The sequence below is a fragment of the Thamnophis sirtalis genome, unplaced genomic scaffold (genome assembly GCF_051295495.1).
Source record: "Thamnophis sirtalis isolate CommonGarterSnake01/CBP01778 unplaced genomic scaffold, rThaSir2_p1.2 scaffold_2, whole genome shotgun sequence".
NCBI classification, from domain to species: Eukaryota; Metazoa; Chordata; class Lepidosauria; order Squamata; family Natricidae; genus Thamnophis; species Thamnophis sirtalis.
The window spans coordinates 78,202,306-78,223,555 of NW_028261382.1; the positions used below are offsets into that span (position 1 = coordinate 78,202,306).

The 21,250-nt window shown below is 43.9% G+C and overlaps 1 protein-coding gene across 2 annotated transcripts in view; it reads right to left on the minus strand.

The window, feature by feature from the left end:
* Window positions 1-21,250, minus strand: part of LOXL2 (lysyl oxidase like 2) — a 99,852-nt gene that overhangs the window by 21,125 nt on the left and 57,477 nt on the right. For both annotated transcript variants that reach the window (XR_015695558.1, XM_087706179.1), the window contains exons 5-8: window positions 15,896-16,115; window positions 11,801-11,984; window positions 7,478-7,629; window positions 4,406-4,573 (exon numbers count right to left, since the gene is read on the minus strand). Coding sequence is in view for 1 of the 2 variants with exons in the window: in XM_087706179.1 (XP_087562305.1) it covers window positions 4,406-4,573; window positions 7,478-7,629; window positions 11,801-11,984; window positions 15,896-16,115 (724 nt within the window). In the remaining variant the exon portion in view is untranslated. The remainder of the gene's footprint in view (window positions 1-4,405; window positions 4,574-7,477; window positions 7,630-11,800; window positions 11,985-15,895; window positions 16,116-21,250) is intronic.

Sequence of the window (21,250 nt, forward strand, 5' to 3'; positions counted from 1 at the left end):
AACAGGGGTCGACTTGGGAGTAAGGCCACAGGTGGACGATGAATGGCCCCTCCCATAGGGAATAAAAGATGAGTGAAAAGGGAGTGGAGTTTGCAGGAGACGATTAGTTCGCTTAATTGGTTCCTGACTCTCTGAGGCTCCTTGCCAAGTTTTGCAGATATCAGCCTGGCAGCTCTCCAAGCCAGATAAGGTCTGTGACTGTAAATCCTCCCTTGAAAGACTTTGCTGGCTGTGAATGAGCAGCATTCACAGGAAATTAATAAAAGGGGTTTTTGTTAGGACAAGGAGTTCGCTTCATGCTCTTGGGAAGCCTCGGTCAGAGCACCGTGCTGTGCTCGAACTGCTGAAGGAAAGGCCATCTCCAGCATCATTAAGCCACTGAGCCACTGCATCACCTAATCCTAAATATGTTAACACTTCAATATAACCAGATGTATAAAAACCAGGCAAGAGAAACAGCAGATTAGTAATGACTGTCCAGTGTTCAGAATCTCTTCTTCATATGCTACCTAAGGAAAATGCTGCTAAGGTCCTAAAAAACAGGAAGTCCCTTGCATCAGGCAGAACCTCATTAAAAATCCCTTCTTGGCATGCAAACCTCCACAAGGTAAGTCTGTTCCATCTATACAGAGGGGCTGTATGCTCCATGAGGTGGGGGGGACAGCCTGGAGCAAACACAAGGACCTCTGTTCCCAAAATAAGCAGATCCAGGGCAAGGAAATGCCTTCTTCCATCAAACAGCATAAGGACCGCTAATGTCAACACGGCAGAGAGATTCGAAACGGGGGGGGGGGGGCATTCGTTGGACATAGTAGTCCTCACCTCCTGAACCAAAAATCGGCTGCTATACAAGAAAATAAACCAGACCTCTGGGCTGGCCCCTTTTAGTGGAGCTGAACTTGCAAGAGGCAAGATTTCCTTTTACTGCTCTCCCCTTTTGGCTTGTGTTCTGGCCCAACCTATTTCCTGGGAAAAAGCTGAAAGAGGAGACAAAGTGAGTCACAACAAGTCCCAGGTCAAGCATGGAGATCCTCATGGAAAAAAAATACATTTCCCAACCATTTTCTGCAGGGAGCTATTTTCCTATGAAACGGAAGTGCTCTCTCTTTCCTGCCACCAAGTTATCACTCACTCACTCCTTCACTCACTCACCCTCCCTCCCTCCCTCCCTCCCTCCCTCCCTACTTATCACCCATCCATCTATCCATCCATCCATCCATCCATCCATCCATCCATCCATCCATCCATCCATCCATCCATATCATCTATCTATGTATGTATCTATGTATGTATCTATGTATGTATGTATGTATGTATGTATGTATGTATGTATGTATGTATGTATCTATCTGTCTATCTATCTATCTATCTATCTATCTATCTATCTATCTATCTATCTATCTATCTATCTATCTATCTATCTACTATCTATCTATCTTCTATCTATCTATCTATCTATCTATCTATCTATCTATCATCTATCTACTATCTATCTATCTATCTATCTATCTATCTATCTATCTATCTATCTATCTATCTATCTATCTATCTATCTATCTATCTATCTACCTACCTACCTACCTACCTACCTACCTACCTACCTATCTATCTCTATCATCTACCTACCTACCTACCTACCTACCTACCTACCTACCTACCTATCATACATACATACATACATACAGACAGACAGACAGACAGACAGACAGACAGACAGACAGACACACAATACCACCTTGAGGCGCTCCAGAGTTATGCTGGAATACACACACACACACACACACACACACGTATGTATGTATGTATGTATGTATGTATGTATGTATGTATGTATGTATATATATCTCCCTCTCATATGGCTTGTCCTTTATAGACTTTTCCAGACAGCAGTGTTAGCTCTTTCCTTTCTTTAATCTTTTACTTATAAAAAGAATTAGCTTGGCAAAAAGATGGAGATTGGGATGTATCCAGTGATGGGGTTCAAATAATTTAACAACCGGTTGTCTGCCCTGATGACCAGCTTGTTAGGCAGGGCAAGGTGGTCATGTGGGTGTGGCCAACTCAACATCGCTGATGTTGATGGGCGCTTCGTCTTAGCTGTGACAATGTAATAAGGGTTAACAGGAGAGGCAGTTTCTGTAAGCAGGGCAATAAAGATTAGGCTAGAAACAACACCAGAATGTTTCCTTCCTGCCCTCTTTACAGGATTAGCCCTGTAGTGCGGAAAAAACAAAAGGAGATTTCTTCCAACAACTGGTTCTCCCAACTGCTTAGAAAGTTAACAACGGGTTCTCCCGAATAGGTGTGAACCAGCTGAATCCCATCACTGGATCTATCTGCAGGATCCACATAATTGCAGTGGTTCTCAACCTGTGGTCACAGGGGGTCCCTGAAAGCTTGGAAAAGATGTCTTGATTTAAATCTTGAATTAAGTCTTGAGGAGGGGGTCTGTGGCCATGGCCTGTGGCCACAAAAGATATTTAAAGGAGTCTGTGGTGAAGGAAAGAGTGAGACCCACTGATGTAAGGCATCAAAATTGACCACAGTAAGCCAGCAGGAATAGGACTTCAGATATAATTGCTATGTCAGCAGGGCTGCCTAACGAATTTACAGCCGAAGATACTGTGTGGAGAAGATAACCTCTCCAGCTGTACCCTCTGAAATATGCGTGGTCCATTTCTCAACGATTGCAAATGATGTCATCTTAAATATCTTTCCAGGTCCTTCGATTTGTAACTTTACTTTCCTTCTTGCTCCCTAGCTACTGTGCTGTGTGGTTTCAGCCACAACTGCTTGGCTTAACAAGAGCGATGAATCGTGGGTTTTTTTTTTTTTTTGGCGCAACAGACATTTGTGGCTTAATGTGGGCCTCCAGAATGTTGGATGTCCAGAACGAAGACTAAATCAATTGAATGGAAAAGTAATTCAAATCAAATGGAATTCAATAGTGTAGTTGAAAGTTTTCACCTCCTTTCTGTCACATTAAATGGTACAATTCAAGGCTACCTTAAAATTAAGGGAGGTGTTAACAATAGCAATAGCAGTTAGACTTATATACCCCTTCATAGGGCTTTCAGCCCTCTCTAAGCGGTTTACAGAGTCAGCATATTGCCCCCAACAACAATCCGGGTCCTCATTTTACCCACCTCGGAAGGATGGAAGGCTGAGTCAACCCTGAGCCGGTGAGATTTGAACAGCTGAACTGCAGAACTGCAGTCAGCTGAAGTAGCCTGCAGTGCTGCATTTAACCACTGCGCCACCTCGGCTCTCAGGGGTGTTCAGGGGTGAAATGCTACCAATTTGCACTGGTCCGTGCGAACCAGTAGGGATGATTGTCATTGGTTCTGTGAACCAGTAATAAAAAATACTTCGGAGGATCGCGCAACTCAACTTTTTATCTGCTTTTTAAAGCAGTTTTTTCCTGCCTATTTGCCTGAACTGGCAGGGAAAAAATGCTTTAAAAAGTGTGTGTGTGTGTGTGTGTGTGTGTGTGGCAGGGGGGGGGGAAGAAAGCTTCCAACAATCGTGTGGATCAGCTGTGAGCTGCACAATCTTTGGAAGCTTTCCCCCCTACTTTTTAAAGCAATTTTTCCCTGTCTATTCGCCCAAGCCGGCTGGAAAAAAATGCTTTAAAAAGGTTCTCACACATGGCACAACTGAACCTTTTTTTCACTTGTTAAAGCATTTTTTTACTATCTATTTGCCTGAACTGGTAGTAAAAAACTGCTTCAAAAAGTGACGATTGCACAGATCAGCTGTGAGCCGCGCGATCACTGGAAACTCTCCGCTAAGGAACAGCTAAGGAACAAGGGCCAACTTGGGAGTAAAGGCATAGGTGGACGATGAATTGCCCCTCCCAAGTGAAATAAAAGAGGAGCAAAAGGGGAGTGGACTTTGTAGGAGACAATTAGTTCACTTAATTGGTTCGTGACTCTCTGAGACTCCTTGCCAGGTTTTGCAGAAATCGGCCTGGCAGCTCTCCAAGCCAGATAAGGTCTGTGACCGTAAATCCTCCCTTGAAAGACTTTGCTGACTGTGAATGCGCAGAATTCACAGTCGATTAATAAAAGGGACTTTTGTCGGGACCAGAAATTTGCTTCAGGCTCTCGGGAAGCCTCAATCAGAACACATATCTCTTCAAAGGAGACAGGAAGGGAAGGAAGGAAGTAGAATACACAGAAATATGGGGAGAAGGATGGAAGGCTAAAGCAGAGGGAAGCAGGACAGACACAAAAGAAAGTTGTATATGATGCCAAGAAAACAAGGAATGTGTTTGTTGTAAATTGGGATTCAGTCAATCCTGGCCTGAATACTGAAAGAATATATCTTTGGATAAGAACTTCTGAAGAGCAATAAATAACAATGAGCATTTGTTTGCACCCATGGAATTAAAACAACCCTGTACCTGGAAAGCATGGCTAGCATAGCCAAGATTTAGCTGGCGACAAACCACCATGGCGTCCATTATATCCCATCCTTCACCGCAGATGGATCCCCATATGAGTGTGCCGTTGTGTTCCTGGAGAATTTCCACAATGCCTTCGTGGTGGGTGCGGCCGCCACTCAAGCGTATCTGCAGAGGACAATTGACAGCTATGAAGGTTATGGTGATTGCCACACTCCAATTTCATCCCCAAAAAGAGACAGAAAGTTGCTGGCAGAATTCTCGGGCCACCACAGGTGCCCCAAACATGAGAGATGTTGAGCTGGCTATGCCCAACTTGTCCATGCCCACCCTAGTTCTCCAAGGTCAAACACAACCCTGATACAATTCTCAATGAAATCGAGTTTCACATCTGATATTCCTCAGATGTAAAGGTAAAGTTTTTCCTCATACATATGTGCTAGTCATTCTCGACTCTAGGGGGCAGTGCTCATCGCTGTTTCAAAACTGAAGAGCCAATGCTGCCCAAAGACGTCTTTGTGGTCATGTGGTTGCCATGACTAAACACCGAAGGTGCATGGAATGCTGTTACCTTCCCACCAAAGGTGGTTTCTGTTTTTCTACTTGCATTTTTATATGCTTTTGAACTGCTAGGTTGGCAGAAGCTGGGACAAATAACAGGAGCTCACTGCATTACGCGGCGCTAGGGATTTGAACCACCAAACAGTTGACCTTTATGATCAACAAGCTCAGTGTCTTAGCCACTGAGCCACCACATCCTCAGATGTACTGAATTATAATTCAATGTCCCTAAGCTACTAGGATAGGATGTGAACTGTAGTCCATCAAGAAGTCATCAAGTTGTGGTTGGGGGTCTCAAACTGAGGTTACATGGCCTCAAACCATGTAACAATTAATGTAATTAATTAATTTATTAATAATATAATAATGTAATTTATTTATTTAATGTAATTAATTAAAAACATGTAACAATTAAGTAATGCCTGAGCAGAAACTCAAAGTGATATTTAAGGCGGATTAATTGTTTTAATGACGGTGTTAGGAAGAAGCTTGGTAAAAACTAGGAAGCGAATTATTTGGAGAAAAGCTGGGATGTTTCTCAAATTATGTTGCGTTCATGGATTTTAAGAGAACCCAGATGTTAAACTGAATGGAACACATGGAGTTTGGCCATGTCCTGGGATGTAAATCTTACAAATTCCCTGAGCTGCCTGCCAGGATGGACTCTGAGCCAGCAGTCTGAAGATGACCTCAATATGGAGGGTTGAGGAAAAGGGCCTCCTGTTTCAAAACCAAATTCAGTAAACATTTTAAGAAGTATCCAAAAAGTCTGATTCATGTGAGCCTTTTCAGGTCACAGCAGCTATTTGAGGAGCTTGCTTGTGTTTTTGGTCCTCTAACAACTGTTTGTGTGTTGCACTTTATACGGTTTTAGCTCTGTTTGCACATGGGTTTACAAATATTACAATGTGCTCAAAGTTGAATTTGACCCCAGGGGTTAGGAGCTGATGTCACAAGCAGTGATCATGCTACCAAGACATAAAAACAAGCCACATCAAAAGACCTTAGCTCTGTTGCTCTGTTTAATGGTAAGGCCAGCCTTACGTGAAGACCACCGCTACTTCTACTATCACTGCTACTATAGCAATTAACTCCCCTCGTTGTCTACGGCAGAGATGTCAAACTCAATTCCATTGAGGGCCGCATCAGGGCTGTGGTTGCTCTTGGGGGGCAGATCAGTGGTGGGTTCCAGCCAGTACGGCCTGGTACGGTTGTACTGGTAGTAGTCGGGAGCAGTGGCCACTGTACCAGTATGTTGGCTCATTTGGCCCACCCACCCACGTTCCATACCTGTTTTTGAAGCAACCGGGCCAATTGTGCATGCACGCACAGTGTGCGGCACCTGCATGACCCCCGATGAGCAGCTGGGTGTCGCAAGGGCGGTGGAGTGTGCATGCACAGTGCACATCAGGCGCGTGCACAAACAGACCATGAGCAGCTTACTGGTAGCGACGGTAAGAGCAACCCACCACTGGGCCAGATGGACATGGCCGACTGGATAGGCGTGGCCAGTTTGACGCCACTCATTGGGAGTGGCCAACTGAGTGGGTGTGGCCAGTTGGGTAGACTGGGCCAAAACTAAGCTGGCTCAATATTTCCTCTTTGTACTGGGTAGACCAGGCCGAAGCAATGCAGGTGGACTGGGCCGAAGTAATATGGGCTGGCTCCTTACATTTTCCAGTACAGCCCTGGGTGGATCTGATCACATCTGGCCTTGAGTTTGACACGCCTGGTCTACGAAGAATCTATGCGGCCCTACAGAGCTCTGTTTTTGCTGTCAGAGGGTTGCAGGAGGCTGTCGCAGCCAAAAATGGAGCGCGGGAGCCCATTTTCACTGGCAGAGCACTTGGGTGCCCCCAACATGAGTAACATTGAGCCGGCCATGCCCACCTCAGCCATACACCCTTGCCCCCCCCCCAAGATCAAACACAACCCTGATTCAGCCCTCAATGAAATCAAGGTGACACCCCTGATCTAAGTTATGGCTGTCGCAAAGAAGATTTTTCTAATAGGCCACCGGATTTTCTTATTTTTTTTCTTTGAAAACAGAAACTTCTCCTCCTCCAAGAAGCTTCTTCAGTTCAGAACTGAACTGAAGAAGTTCTCCAGAATTGAAGAGCTTCTTGGATGAGAAGCAAAATGTTTTCAAAGAAAAAAAATCAAGAAAATCCAGTTGCCTTTAGGAAAAAGCACCTTAGGGTCAACTCTCCTCATTATGTTTTTGCACTAACAACACTGTGGGGTAGGCTGGTCTTAGAGATTGTGGCTGGCCCAAGCTAAATCAAAAATCTCAAAAGTAGTACAGATTGTATGTTTGTTGGTGGTGTCTTGATCTGAAGGGGATAAAAGTAAGAATGATATTTACATGTTCCAGCTCTTATGATGAAGTGCACAGTGCATTTTAGAGGTGAAGGAGAGGGGGAGGAAAAAGAAGGAAGAAGGGAGGAGGAGGAGGAAGAAGGAGAAGAATTCTCCCATTACTCCCACTATGAAAGGTGTCAATGATCTCACCTGGTTTTGGAAGCCCATCGCTGGGATGTTGCATCTCACACTAGCATCTTCTTCATGGGTGCAGCTTCTGATGTCCTTGTTGAATTTACAGTCCGTAATAGACTTTTCAAACCCTGTGCAGTCCAGTTCATTGAGATGGATAGGACCAATGCCTTTAAAAAGAAAGGGAACATTCATAAGCTCATTTCTCCACAATAAGTCAGAAGAGGGAAGTACATATATAATTTACATGTTCTGATGGAAACTATCCCACTTTGGTGACTATAGCAGTTAAAGTCAGCATATCATATCAACATATGAGCCAGCCGTGTGCAGTAGCTGCCAAAAAAGCCAACACAGTTCTAGGCTGCATAAGCAGAAGGATAGAATCAAGATCATGTGAAGTGTTAATACCACTTTATAAGGCCTTGGTAAGGCCACACTTGGAATACTGCATCCAGTTTTGGTTGCCACTATGTAAAAAAAGATGCTGAGACTCTAGAAAGAGTGCAGAGAAGAACAACAAAGATGATTAGGGGACAGGAGGCTAAAACATATGATGAACAGTTGCAGGTACTCGGCATGGCTAGTCTAGTGAAGACAACCAGGGGAGACAGGATAGCAGTCTTCCAATACCTCAGGCGTTGCCACAAAGAAAAGGGAGTCAAACTATTGACTCCAAAGCACCTGAGAACAAGAAGCAACAGATGGAAACTAATCAAGGAGAGAAGCAACTTAGAATTAAGGAGAAATTTCCTGACAGTTAGAACAATGAATCAGTGGAACTCCTTGCCTCCAGAAGTTGTGAATGCTCCAACATTAGAAGATTTTAAGAAGAAATTAGACAATCATTTGTTGAAGTGGTGTAGGGTTTCCTGCCTAAGCAGGAGTTGGACTAGGAGACCTCCAGTCCCTTCCAACCCTGTTATTCTATTCTATTCTATTTTATTCTATTCTATTCTATTCTATTCTATTCTATTCTATTCTATTCTATTCTATTCTATTCTATTCTATTCTATTCCATTCCATTCCATTCCATTCCATTCCATTCCATTCTATATCTGCATAGTTCTTCAATTAGGAAATGTGCAGATCTTACAATCCCCCCCCCTTTCAGAGAGTAAAACATATTACGTCATTAAAGCCAATGTTGTTGTTGTGTTGTTTTGTTCCCTCCTGCTTTTTCATTCTGCTTAATAAAACCTTTCCCCCTAGAGATCTGTCCTAAGAGTATCACTGCATCTGGAGAAAATCAGATGAAGAAAGTGTATTAAGAATTCATAAACCGTCTAGAGAGATTCTCAATTCAACCAAAGAAGCTTGGATGAGAAGCTAAAAGTTTTCAAAAAACCAAGAAAATCCAGTTGCTTTTGGAAAAAAAAAGCACCTTTTGGACAATTCATAGACTGGACATCTAAATTGTCCAGATCCCCTCCAGATAGAGGCCCAGGAAACTTCCGAGTTAAAAATATCCAGGGCTTTAATAAAGCTTTTCTACAGTTAATTTTGTTTTTATTCTTTGAGATACTGTTTCCAATATTTTTCTTTTCTTTCTTTCAATTGTTAGAAGCAGAACAGAGGCCAATTTTACATTTCTCCACCATTTCTTAAATTTCTTTTGGAGAATTGGAAGCAAATACAGTATATGCAACTGGCATTTTTGACTCTTTTTGCCCACAAGCCTGACATTTCAATTGGGATAAGGATAATCCTTCATAGGACTGCCGAAAGATTGCAAATAAACATGGATTATTGGAAGATTTCTAACATTATTTTTTTTACTTTTGCAAGAAAGCCGAGGTTTATAAAAGGATTTCCAAGGAATCTTTGAACTTAAATGGACATTTATGGCACTACAAAAATAGAATAAAATTTCACGACCGGTAGAATGGCTTATGGTTGCCTTTTGTAATGCACCCCAGTGAAACAAGCTCTTAAACTCTAGCTCTGTTCCCAAATCTAGGGTTTAAGTAAACAATGGATCTCTGATGGGATGTCAGTCTAGTAGAGCTGGTGTTACCAAAGGTGCTTTTCCAAGAGGCAACTGGACTTTCTGGTTCTTCTTTGAAGACATTTTGCTTCTCATCCAAGAAGCTTCTTCAGCTTTTGGATGAAAAGCAAAGGCTGAAGAAGCTTCTTGGGTAAGAAGCCAAACGTCTTCAAAGAAAAACCAGAAAGTCCAGTTGCCTCTTGGAAAAGCACCTTTGGTAACACCAGCTCTACTAGACTGACATCCCATCAGAGATCCATTGTTGCCCCTTGAAAAAGCAACTATGGGACAACCATGACCTGGATGATGGAGAATCTCCATAGACATAGAGCTGGTATTGTTTCTCCATGCATTTGTTTTGCATTGTTTTGTATTATATTCTTTTAAGTTGTTTCATGTTGAACATTGTCCAAAGTTGGGATGAAACTGGACAGCCTAAAGCTTCCCATCGCACATATGTGCTAATTGTTCCACCCTCCTCTCCTTCCGTCTTTCTTCTTTCCCCCATCTTCTTCTCATTCTCTCCTCCTCTCTCCCTTTCTTTTTCTGTTGTTATAGGTGTCTCTTTCAAATCTCAGTTTATGTTTTCTTGGGATGGTATTTACGCAAACCCAACTATAGTTTAGTATCATTTCTTATTCCCTTACCTTCGCTAATCTATCCTAACTATGTTTTCTCCCCCTTTGTATCTTGTCTGTTCATGCTATTCTATGTGCTTGAACAGACTGATATCTAAATGAAACTTTCCAAAGTTTCTCCAAGTCTCAAGAACAAAGTTTAAATGGAAAAAGTTAATTTTGTTGCTGTTCTCATTAAGCAGTCACCTACATTTCCCCAAACAATATTTTTTTTCTAAAGCAGACAAGGAAAAAAATGCAAACATATTTTTCTAGAGGTGGTAACTTCTGCTTCATTAATATACTTCAGAGCAATGCTAGCTGTTTTTTCCTAGCAATCTCCAATTTTCAGTAAAGACAACACAACCAAAACTGAAGCAGTCTTTCAAAATGCCTAGCTTCTACTTGTCTAATGTGCCAACCTGCTCCAGCCCCATCACGTTGCAGTGAGGTTTTTTTTCATGTGATGCGAACACTTCCATAGCGGTAGCCACAATTAAATATATATTAGGGCCCTCTCTGTGCCATTTGGCTGTAAGCTCACATTTTTAAGATTCCAGAGAGCTGCAATGTGTGTCTCATACATAAGTTATTTTCCTCTTCTTTCCCCAAACCACACCGTTTGAGAGTCACTTTACTGTTTATTTTAGACTCCTTGACTCTTTTGTGCCATGAAAAAAGAATTCTTTTTTCCCCAGTATTCAGCCGGGGTGAATTCTATACGTTTAATGTTAAATTTATTTGATACTTGTATCACCCCCCCCCTTTTTTTTGTACACCAATCTTTTTTCTTTTGTTATTAGTGCTGGATGTGTTACTTTTTTCTATTTTGTATTTTAGTTTTGTTAATAAAACAAAATAAATGTATTTTTTTAAAAAGCTTAAATCTTAGATACTGGAATTGATGGATTATTACACCATTCTAAGTTATATCAGCTTTCCCAAGAGTTAGAGCAGGAGTGTCAAACTTGATTTCATTGAGAGCTGCATCACAGTTGTGTTTGACTTTGGGAGATTAGGGGAGGTGTGGCCAGGATGGGCGTGGCCACCTTGACATCACTCGTTGAGGCTCTGTTTTCAGCCGCAACGGCCTCCCACGGCTCCATTTTTGCTGGCAGAGGGCTGCAGGAAGCCATTGCAGCTGAAAACAGATCTTGAGAGAGCTACGTGCAGCTCTCCCAAGCTCCATTTTTGCTGGCAGAGGTACCGGCAGCTGGTCCTTCGCAGCTGGTCCCAGGCGGCCCCACGGGCCAGATCTAAGCACCCCGTGGGCTGGACCTGGCCTATGGGCCTTGAATCTGACATCCCTGAGTTCAGTGGCGGGCTCCTACCACTTCGGCCTGGTTCAACTGAACCGGTAGTGATATGGCAGCCTGAGTCAGTGGAACCTGCAGTGACTCAGGCCTGCCACACCCCTGAACTGGTTCCTCGGTTGCCGTTGTCACCATTGCCATCTTGTTTTTGAGTTCTGCGCATGTGCAGAACAATTTTAATTGAACTGTGCATGTGTGCAAAGCGCACCCACGAGCGAACCGGCAGTAAAGCCAGCCAGAACTCATCCCTGCCTGAGTTAGATGGATTGTTTTACCTATCAAACAACCCTTTCCTAAACCTGAAGATATTAATGATAATATTATGGGATTTTCTGCATATAAAGCATGGGCTCAGCTCTTAGCCTCTTCATCTTCATTACTCCTTCATCCTTTCTAATAATTCCCTAATTTTAAACATGCTTACCTTGTCCAAGTCTTGCACCCAAGATAGCCTCCTTGGCCGTTCCAAAGCCCAATTCTCGGCAGGCCACACTGGCTGAAGATAGGTCCCACCCGTCATCACAAATGGTTCCCCATTCTCCGTTCATCAACACTTCGAGCCGGCCTTCTCCAACCTGGGCTCCGCCCTTTAGCCTCACTAGAAGGTGCTAAAAAGGAATGGGGAAATCTTCTATTACTCAGGGATGTAACAGTCAGAGGCAATTTCTGTTTATCTGGTTGGCTATTTTAAAGTTAACTCATCCACATAAATGTACCTTCTGGCACGAATCACAGAGAGCATAAAGATAGAACTCGACTTACAACCATAAGAGCCATGGTAGCCCAGTGGTTAGAATACAGCACTGCAGGCTACTTCTGCTGACTGCTGACTGCCGGCTGCCTGCAATTTGGCAGTTCAAATCTCACCAGGCTCAAGGTTGACTCAGCCTCCCATCCTTCCAAGGTGGGTAAAATGAGGACCCAGATTGTTGGGGACAAGAGGCTTGGTAAACTGCTTAGAGAGGACTGTAAAGCACCATGAAGCGGTATATAAGTCTAAGCGCTATCATATGAACACTTTTTGCGACCTTCTGAGATGCAAAGTCAATAGGGAAGCCAGATTTGCTTAACAACAGTGTTACTAACTTAACAATTGCAGTGATTAACAACTGTGACACAAAAGGTCGTAAAATGGGGCAATATTCACATAACAAATGTTTCACTTAGCAACAAAAATGTGGGGCTCAATTGTGGTCGTAAGTGTACCCTACAATCTATGAACAAACCCAAATACCTCATTAGAGCCACCAACATCACACTTGGAATCTCAAGATCTTAATAATAATCTTAAACTTATTAACAATATTTTAATAATTAATAATATTAATAATCTTATTAATAGGAAGAATTAAAGGTCTCTGGGTAAATAATTGTATTACATAACAGAGTTATTATATAATAAGAATCAGGATCTACCACAGTATCTCAATCGGGAGTCTTTCAGTTGGTTCCCAATCCCAGATCCAGCCAACCGAAATGGTACCATGAAGTCTATGTTGTGGTTTCTATTGTTGTTACCAACTCAAGGAGTCGTATGTGGCAATTTTCAGCTTTTAAATTATGAGTGCAGATCCACGGCATCCAAAAACGGTGCTAACTCAGAAATAGTTGGCAGCATCAACTATCCATCTACATTAAAAATAAATAAGTCTTTCTCGTTTTTGTTTTGCTGTCACGGCGGGCTAATAAGCTACAAAACCATCCTTACATAAAGTTCAGGAATTCTAAGGCACAACTGTCAACATTTTCATTTACATAATAGGAAAGTTGTCCGTTTGGAAGAACACAAAGCAAAAGTCAGTTGGCTTGAACAAAAGAATTTGGAATGAGAATTAGGCAATGTTTTGCCAAGAGCTTCAGCCCTTCCAGCAATAAATTAAGCTTGTGCAGTTCTGGAACTCCCAAACATCCTGAGTTAAAGCAGGGAGAAATTATAAACAAGGCTCTGCACAGAATATAATTCTTAGCCTTTTCCAGGTAAATATGAGCCACTGAGCAACTGTGTTTGAAAAATAAATGCAACATTTTTAAGAGGGATGGTGGTGCCTTGAAAATATTGCTAGTGTTCCTTGAGGAAGAGGAGGAAATATAAATATACGCCTTGGAATGCTGAACTTTGGAAAATTAGAATCTGCAGGGGAGAGAATGTTTTGGGCATTATGAATTATTTGGAATTGGGAGAAAAGCTGTTTATGACTGGCTCTTAAATGTCTCCTCTTTAAAGTCGCAAAACATTTTCACAATGTTTTTTTTAATGTGGTCATCTTATTTAGGAATTCCATACTGCACATTAGCAAAAAAAAAGAGGAGAAGGTGAAAGAACATGGGGCAGACTCAGAAAAATAGAGACACAACATTAAAGACACATTACAACAACAATAATAACAATTTGTATCTTCCTTGGTGGAAGAAGAGGAGGAGGAGGAGAAGGAGAAGAAGAGGAAAGAGGAGAAGGAGAAGAGTAGGAGGAGGAAGAAGAGGAGAAGAAGAAGAGGAGGAGGAGGATAAGGAGAAGAAGGGGAAAGAGAAGGAGGAGGAGAATAAGAATGAGGAGGAGGAGCTTATTTAGGAGAAAAGGCAAACTTATCATTAAATGAACATTGTTTGCATTTTATGAGATGGAATTTACTGATCCAGCATTAAAGGTGTTGGAATTCATACACAAAAAAGGCAAGTTAAGAAATAGGGTTTCTACTATTGGTATACATCACAAAGTATTGTGAAGAATACTATCTTGTACAAACTTAATGGGTGCCTTATCCTACCAATGGATTCTAGCCAGTTATGTTCACAGTTCTGTAAATAATGACCATATATGGACAAAGAATTCATGATTAGCTAGGATATTTTATCCCAATAGAATTTGGTCCCTGAATGAGCAGATTTTTGCTCACTTTTGGAGCTAAGGAGTAGCTGAGTAAACTTACCATAATGACACTATGCAGTGTCCAACTTATTTGACATCTTTTCCTAAGAATATTTAAAATGCAAAGGTTTGTGATTTCAATAATAAGGCCACATAGACCTCTAGCTAACCTACAATTCTCAAAGTTAGCAAACGAGAATTAACTCTAGACTAACCAGATTCATCAGACCACTCTGTAGACTGAGTGCTATCATTTTTCAAAATTTAGGTGGCCAAGATTGAATAAGATCAGCAAACTACAGAAGACTTTTGTGTCCTAGTCTGAAATCTTTTGAGATAGCAATAGCAATAGCAGTTAGACTTATATACCGCTTCATAGGGCTTTCAGCCCTCTCTAAGCGGTTTACAGAGTCAGCATATTGCCCCCAACAACAATCCGGGTCCTCATTTTACCCACCTCAGAAGGATGGAAGGCTGAGTCAACTCTGAGCCGGTGAGATTTGAACAGCTGAACTGCAGAACTGCAGTCAGCTGAAGTAGCCTGCAGTGCTGCATTTAACCACTGCGTCTCACGTGGGACATGTGAAATCTCAAGGGATACGAACCGTTTCACATTGGTAAATGTTTACCAAATATTTAAATTTTAAAATTTGCTTTCCTGCTAATATTTGCATTGAAGGAAGGCACTATGGCAAGCCATTAACACAATTAGTACTTTATTTGTCCTTAGCAGATTGCTTTCCAGGTTATTCTTGTGATCAAGGATTGAAGTAGGGTGAAGGCCTCTCTCTGCTCAATCTGTTGAGACAGAGCAATACAAGATGATATCACAACCAGGATCGCTCAAGTGTATGAGTTGCTTCCAAGAAATTATTGTGTTAATGTAATGATCCCAAAAGTTTTTCCTAATTAAAATTCCTGATGAACATGACCACTGCTGAAAATTTTGGGAAGTCCTTGAAACCAGTGGGTACTTATGTTGAGCAAAAAGTGGGTTAAACCATCTAGCTAAGATCAATTAGTGTTTTGCTAAAATCAAACATATTAGAAATTCTGTTTTATATAAAGCATTACAGAGAAAACAGTACAGTCACCATGTGCTTTACTGCTCAATTATATTACTGTAACAGGAAACTCTCCTCAGAACATAAAGAACCCATAGATTATAACCATAGATGCACACTAAACACTGCCATCTATTGGCTAACATAATTCTGCAGTTGTTGTAAAACAAAATACAGCCTAACGTGTATTCCAACAAAAAAAATATGTTCAATTTCCTACTAAGTCATGAAGCTCATTGGGTGTGATTTTATATCTTCCAGTCAACTTCATTTCACACGTCTTTAAGAAGATAAACTAGGAGGAACCATGAACGTAGCTGCTCTTCTTGGAGAAAAGATGGGAAATGAATGTGATAAATAAGGAATACTTCACACATTGTCAAGCATTGGATCCAGGCTGATGCAATGAAATGGTGAAAGGGAATCAAGGCTATACTTTCCTTAATATTCAGATTCAGATTCAGATTCAGATCAAGATGCTCAACCTTGGAAATGATCCTAAAGTTTGTTTGAATGGTTCACAGCTAGCAATACGCTCCATAGCAAATTCAAGTTCTCTATCAGACCAAGGAGAATTTCTTCCACTTACCTGAGAACGGAAAGCTTTGCCGAAGCCACTGTGGCTGCCTGGGGCAAACGCTAGTCCAGGGCTACAGCTTACCACTGCAGGGATCCCATTCTCGCAGGTAACGTTCCCACCAAAGGTCATGAGCCTATCGCCCATTTTGCAGTTAAAGAGATGTGATTCAGTGCCTTTGCAATTCACAGAATAAGCCCAGTATCTATGCTTTCTTCTGCTTGCTGATGTCCTGGAAGAGAAGGAAGAATACCACAATTGTTAAGATTCCACCACTAAGGAAATAGTTATAGCACTCAGACTTATATACAGCTTTACAGTGCTTTACCCTCTCTAAGCAGTTTACTTTGTGTTTTAATTATTTCGTGAGGATTGTTTGAGTGAGAGTTTGGGTATGACTGATTCGGAGGACCTGCCGGGGTATGCGGGGGTCATCGGGGTGGTTGGGGGGACCACAACCACGGGTGAGGGTCGGAGCATTGCGGTCATGACAGGGAGAGGCAGATATGGCGGGGACTTTAGGGCAGGCCATCATCGGGGAAGGAGGGCTCGCTGTGTCATAGAGATCCCTCCTTCCGGCCCTAGGAGTCCCACTCCAAGGTCAGATGGCGCGGGTGTTCAGGACCCTGGTCTCAGGCTGCTGTCGCTAAATGCCAGGTCTGTTGTTCATAAGGCCCCCCTCATCCGGGACTTGATAACTGATGAGGGCGCAGACCTGGCATGTATTACTGAAACATGGCTGGGCCCTGAGGGAGGAGTCCCCCTCGTCGAGATGTGCCCAGCCGGATTTCAGGTGCTACACCAGCCGAGAGCCCAGTGAAGGGGTGGCGGTGTGGCTATTGTAGTCCGGGAGTCTTTAGTACCTCGTAGGATCCCTGCTCCGGAGCTTGTCGGGTGTGAGTCCCTGCTAGTGAAGTTGGACCTCAAGGGTCAAGTGGGTTTGCTGCTTACGTACCTGCCTCCCAACTACGTTGCAGCAGCCCTCCCCTCGCTCCTCGAGTCAGTAGCCGAGCTAGCGGTTGAGTTCCCTAGACTTATAGTTCTGGGGGACTTTAACTTGCCTTCGCTCGGTGAACACTCTGATGGAGCGCAGGAGTTCATGGCTTCCATGACAGCCATGGGCTTGACTCAAGTAATTCGAGGCCCAACTCACTTAGCGGGTCACACGCTTGACCTCGTATTCCTCTCGGAGCAGTGGAGTTACGATCTTGGTCTGAGGGGTAATGAGATCATACCCCTGTCGTGGTCAGACCACTACCTACTGAGGCTAGACTTCCGGAGGCCAAACCCCCACCGTAGGGAGGAGGAACCGACCAGCTGGTTCCGCCCCAAGCGACTGATGGATCCTGTTAGGTTTCAGACGGAGCTTGGGGTTATTCCTGATACCCTCGCCCACAGTTCGGCGGAGACCCTCGTCGCTGCCTGGCACTCGGCAGCTTCGGAGTCTCTAGACCGGATTGCGCCGCTACGGCCCCTCCGGGTCAGCGGCCCCCGGAGGCCTCCTTGGTTTACTGAGGAGCTCCGGGAGGTAAAGCGCCGGAGGAGACGCCTAGAGCACTCGTGGAGGTCCGATAGGTCCGAGTCGAAACGGGCACTTTTGACAGCATGCACCAAGGAGTATATTCGGACCTTAAGAACAACAAAAAGAACATACATTGCCTCCTTGGTAGCGTCCGCCGAGTCCCGCCCAGCCGCCCTGTTTAGGATAACCCGCTCCCTCCTAAATAGGAGGGAGACGGGGGACTCCTTACAGGGTAAGGCTGAGGAGTATGTCCAGTTCTTGGCGGACAAAGTTGCCCGGTTTCGAGCGGACCTGGACTCCACCCCAGTAGATCCAGCCGAGACACAAGGAGAAAACTTGGCAAACCATCTCTGGGTTGAGTTTCAGGAAGTTGCCTCTGGGGATGTGGACAAGGCTATGCGAGCTGTGAGTGCCTCCACCTGCATACTGGACCCGTGTCCCTCCTGGCTGGTTGCCAACAGCAGTGAGGTCACACGAGGCTGGATCCAGGCGGTTGTTACCGCTTCTCTTCGGGAGGGGTACTTTCCCACCGCGCTTAAGACAGCGGTGGTGAGACCCCTCCTGAAGAAGCCGTCTCTGGATCCAGCTGTTCTTAATAACTATCGTCCAGTCTCCAACCTCCCCTTTGTAGGGAAGGTTGTTGAGAAGGTGGTGGCTCTCCAGCTTCAGCGTACCTTGGAGGAAGCTAACTATCTTGACCCCTTCCAGTCTGGCTTCAGACCCGGCTACAGCACAGAAACCGCTTTGGTCGCATTGACTGATGATCTCTGGAGAGCTAGGGATGGAGGCCATGCTTCCATCCTAGTTCTCCTGGACCTCTCAGCGGCTTTCGATACCATCGACCATGGTATCCTTCTGCGACGACTGCGGGAGATAGGGGTGGGCGGCACTGTCTTGCAGTGGTTCTCCTCCTATCTCTCGGACAGGTCGCAGTCGGTGTTAGTGGGGGGGCAGAGATCGTCCCTGAGGCCCCTAACTTATGGGGTGCCGCAGGGGTCGGTCCTATCCCCCCTACTATTCAACATTTACATGAAACCGCTGGGCGAGATCATCCGAAGGCACGGGATAAAATATCACCAATATGCGGACGATACACAGTTGTATCTGTCCGCCCCGTGCCAACTCAATGAAGCGGTGGACGTGATGAACCGGGGACTGGAAGCCGTTAAAGACTGGATGAGAGCAAACAAGCTGATACTCAACCCAGACAAGACCGAGTGGCTGTTGTGTTTCCCTCCCAAAAATTTGACCACCACACCATCACTCAGGCTGGGGGGACAAAATTTAAACCCCTCAGAAAGGGCCCGCAACTTGGGAGTCCTCCTGGATTCACAGCTAACTTTTGACCACCATCTCTCAGCTGTGACCAGGGGGGCATTTGCCCAGGTTCGCCTGGTGCGCCAGTTGCGGCCCTACCTGAATCGGGAGGCCCTCACAACAGTCACTCGAGCCCTTGTGATCTCTAGGCTGGAATACTGTAATGTGCTCTACATGGGGCTGCCCTTGAAGAGCATCCGAAGACTACAGCTAGTCCAGAATGCGGCCGCGCGAGTGATCGTGGGCGCACCACGGTTCGCCCACATAACACCGATCCTCCGTGAGCTGCACTGGCTACCTGTTGGTCTCCGGGTGCACTTCAAGGTCCTACTCACCACCTATAAAGCGCTCCATGGTAGTGGATCTGGCTATTTGAGAGACCGCCTTCTGCCAATTACCTCCCTGCGTCCCATCAGATCGCATAGAGTTGGCCTCCTCCGTATTCCATCCGCCAGTCAGTGCCGACTGGCGACTACTCGGAGGAGAGCCTTCTCTGTTGCGGCTCCGACACTATGGAACAATCTCCCCGTGGAGATTCGTACCCTCACCACCGTCCAGGCCTTCCGCACAGCCCTCAAGAACTGGCTAACCCGTCAGGCCTGGGGATAATCTTATTTCGCCCCTCCCGAATGCTGAGTGAATGTTGAGTTTTATTGTCTAATTTACTTTGTGCACATTTCTTTTTTCGTATTGTCCTACACTCCCCTTCCTTTTTGATTGTAAGCCGCCCTGAGTCCCCTCAGGGAAAAGGGCGGCCTATAAATAAATAAAACAACAAACAACAACAACAACAACAACAGAGTCAGTATGTTACACCCTACAATCTGGGTCTTCATTTTATCCACCTCGGAAGGATGGAAGGCTGAGTCAACCTTGAGCCTGGTGAGATTTGAACTGCCAAATTGCAGGCAGCTGGCAGTCAGAAGTAGTCTGCAGCACTGCACTTCAATGCCACCGAAATAATGGAGAAAACCTATCATTGACCAGAAGCAGTTGTTTGTTTGCTTGGAGGCCAGGACATCCTCGCATCCAGGCCAAATGAGTTCTCACAACCAAGCAGGCAAACATAATAAGGTCTAGGACAACTCGCTATGGCCAACTCATCTTGGCCAACTTGCCACAGGACAATAGTTAACACTAACATTGAAGAAACAGTGGAATAGAACCATTAAAGAAGGGATGCCAAAGGAGGGACAAAAAGAAATGTGAATGACAAAAATTAAAATTATTTTAAATTTATTTTAAATAATTAAATTGAATGGTTGATTCGCCCCGCAACGAGTTGTTCCATGGTGGGTTAGCCGTGGCGAGTTGCACTGCAGAGAGTTGGCCATGATGAGTTGGCCATGCCAAGTTGGCTGTGATGGGTTGTCCCAAGCATAATAATCTGAAAACCTGTGTAGCCTTTTCTTAGATTGCAACGTATGTCAAAAGAAGGAAATGGATCACTACTTGAATGACCTGCATGTGTTTATTATCAGGCCAGATCAGGCTATTTGGATAGTATATTCATATCCAACTGGTTTGCAAAAGAAATAAAGGAAACACTAAACAGTACAAATGAAGTCAGCAAACTAGTCAACATGTTTACTTTCTGTCATGAGGCTGGAAAAGCAAAGAGTAATAATCTACTCAGTTTGTCTACCATTTAATCAAAATCCCACCTTGTCTGCAATAAGTCAAACGTTTGGAACTGTACCAAAGAAAGCCAGTTTGGTCTAGTTAAGGCACTAAATTAGAAACCAGGGGATGGTGAGTTCCAGTCCCATCTTATGCACAGAGGTCAGCTGAGAGACTCTCAGCCCAATTCACTTCAAAGGATTGTGTCAGGGTTCCAACAGATGCCCTAATTAAATTATGTGCCTCAAGCCAAGCTTCAAAAGAAATCCAGTTACCTATTAGGAGCAACATGTCACCCAAGTGAAGCCAGTTTTGACCCCACATCATTTATGGCCCAATTCTGACCATGTTTCCCCCCTCCGCCCAGGTTGTGTCATAAATCACATTCTCCAATAGAGCACTTTCACAGGCTGTAGAGATCACACCCCTCCACCTGTTGCAGGTAACCTGCGAGACAGCCTTGAGAAAGATATGTATGGAATGTGCTTCTGGTTGTGGCTGCCATACTGCTCCATCAGTGTCATTTCCCCCACTTATGACAACTTGAGAGCAGGCCAGGGATGCTTCATGAGATGACAGGTTGTTGTTGGAAAATAGGAGGAGGAAGTAGCATTAAGTATGTTCATCACTACAGTTATTTCTAAAACCATAAAGGAAGGATATAAATAAATGAAATAAAAAATTTAAGTGAGTCAAGTTCTACTTTTCAGTACTCCTTAAGGGAAAAAATGTATAATCTTATGGCAGGAATTTGTGATTTATGTCAATGTGAAGGTAATTTGATTGTGAGTAACATGTCAAGAGCTACAAAAGGATGGGACATGTACCTGGCAGAAGGATGATTGCATCTTGTACACAATGTTATCAATGGCACAAATAATATAATTTGCATCCATTGCATAATAATA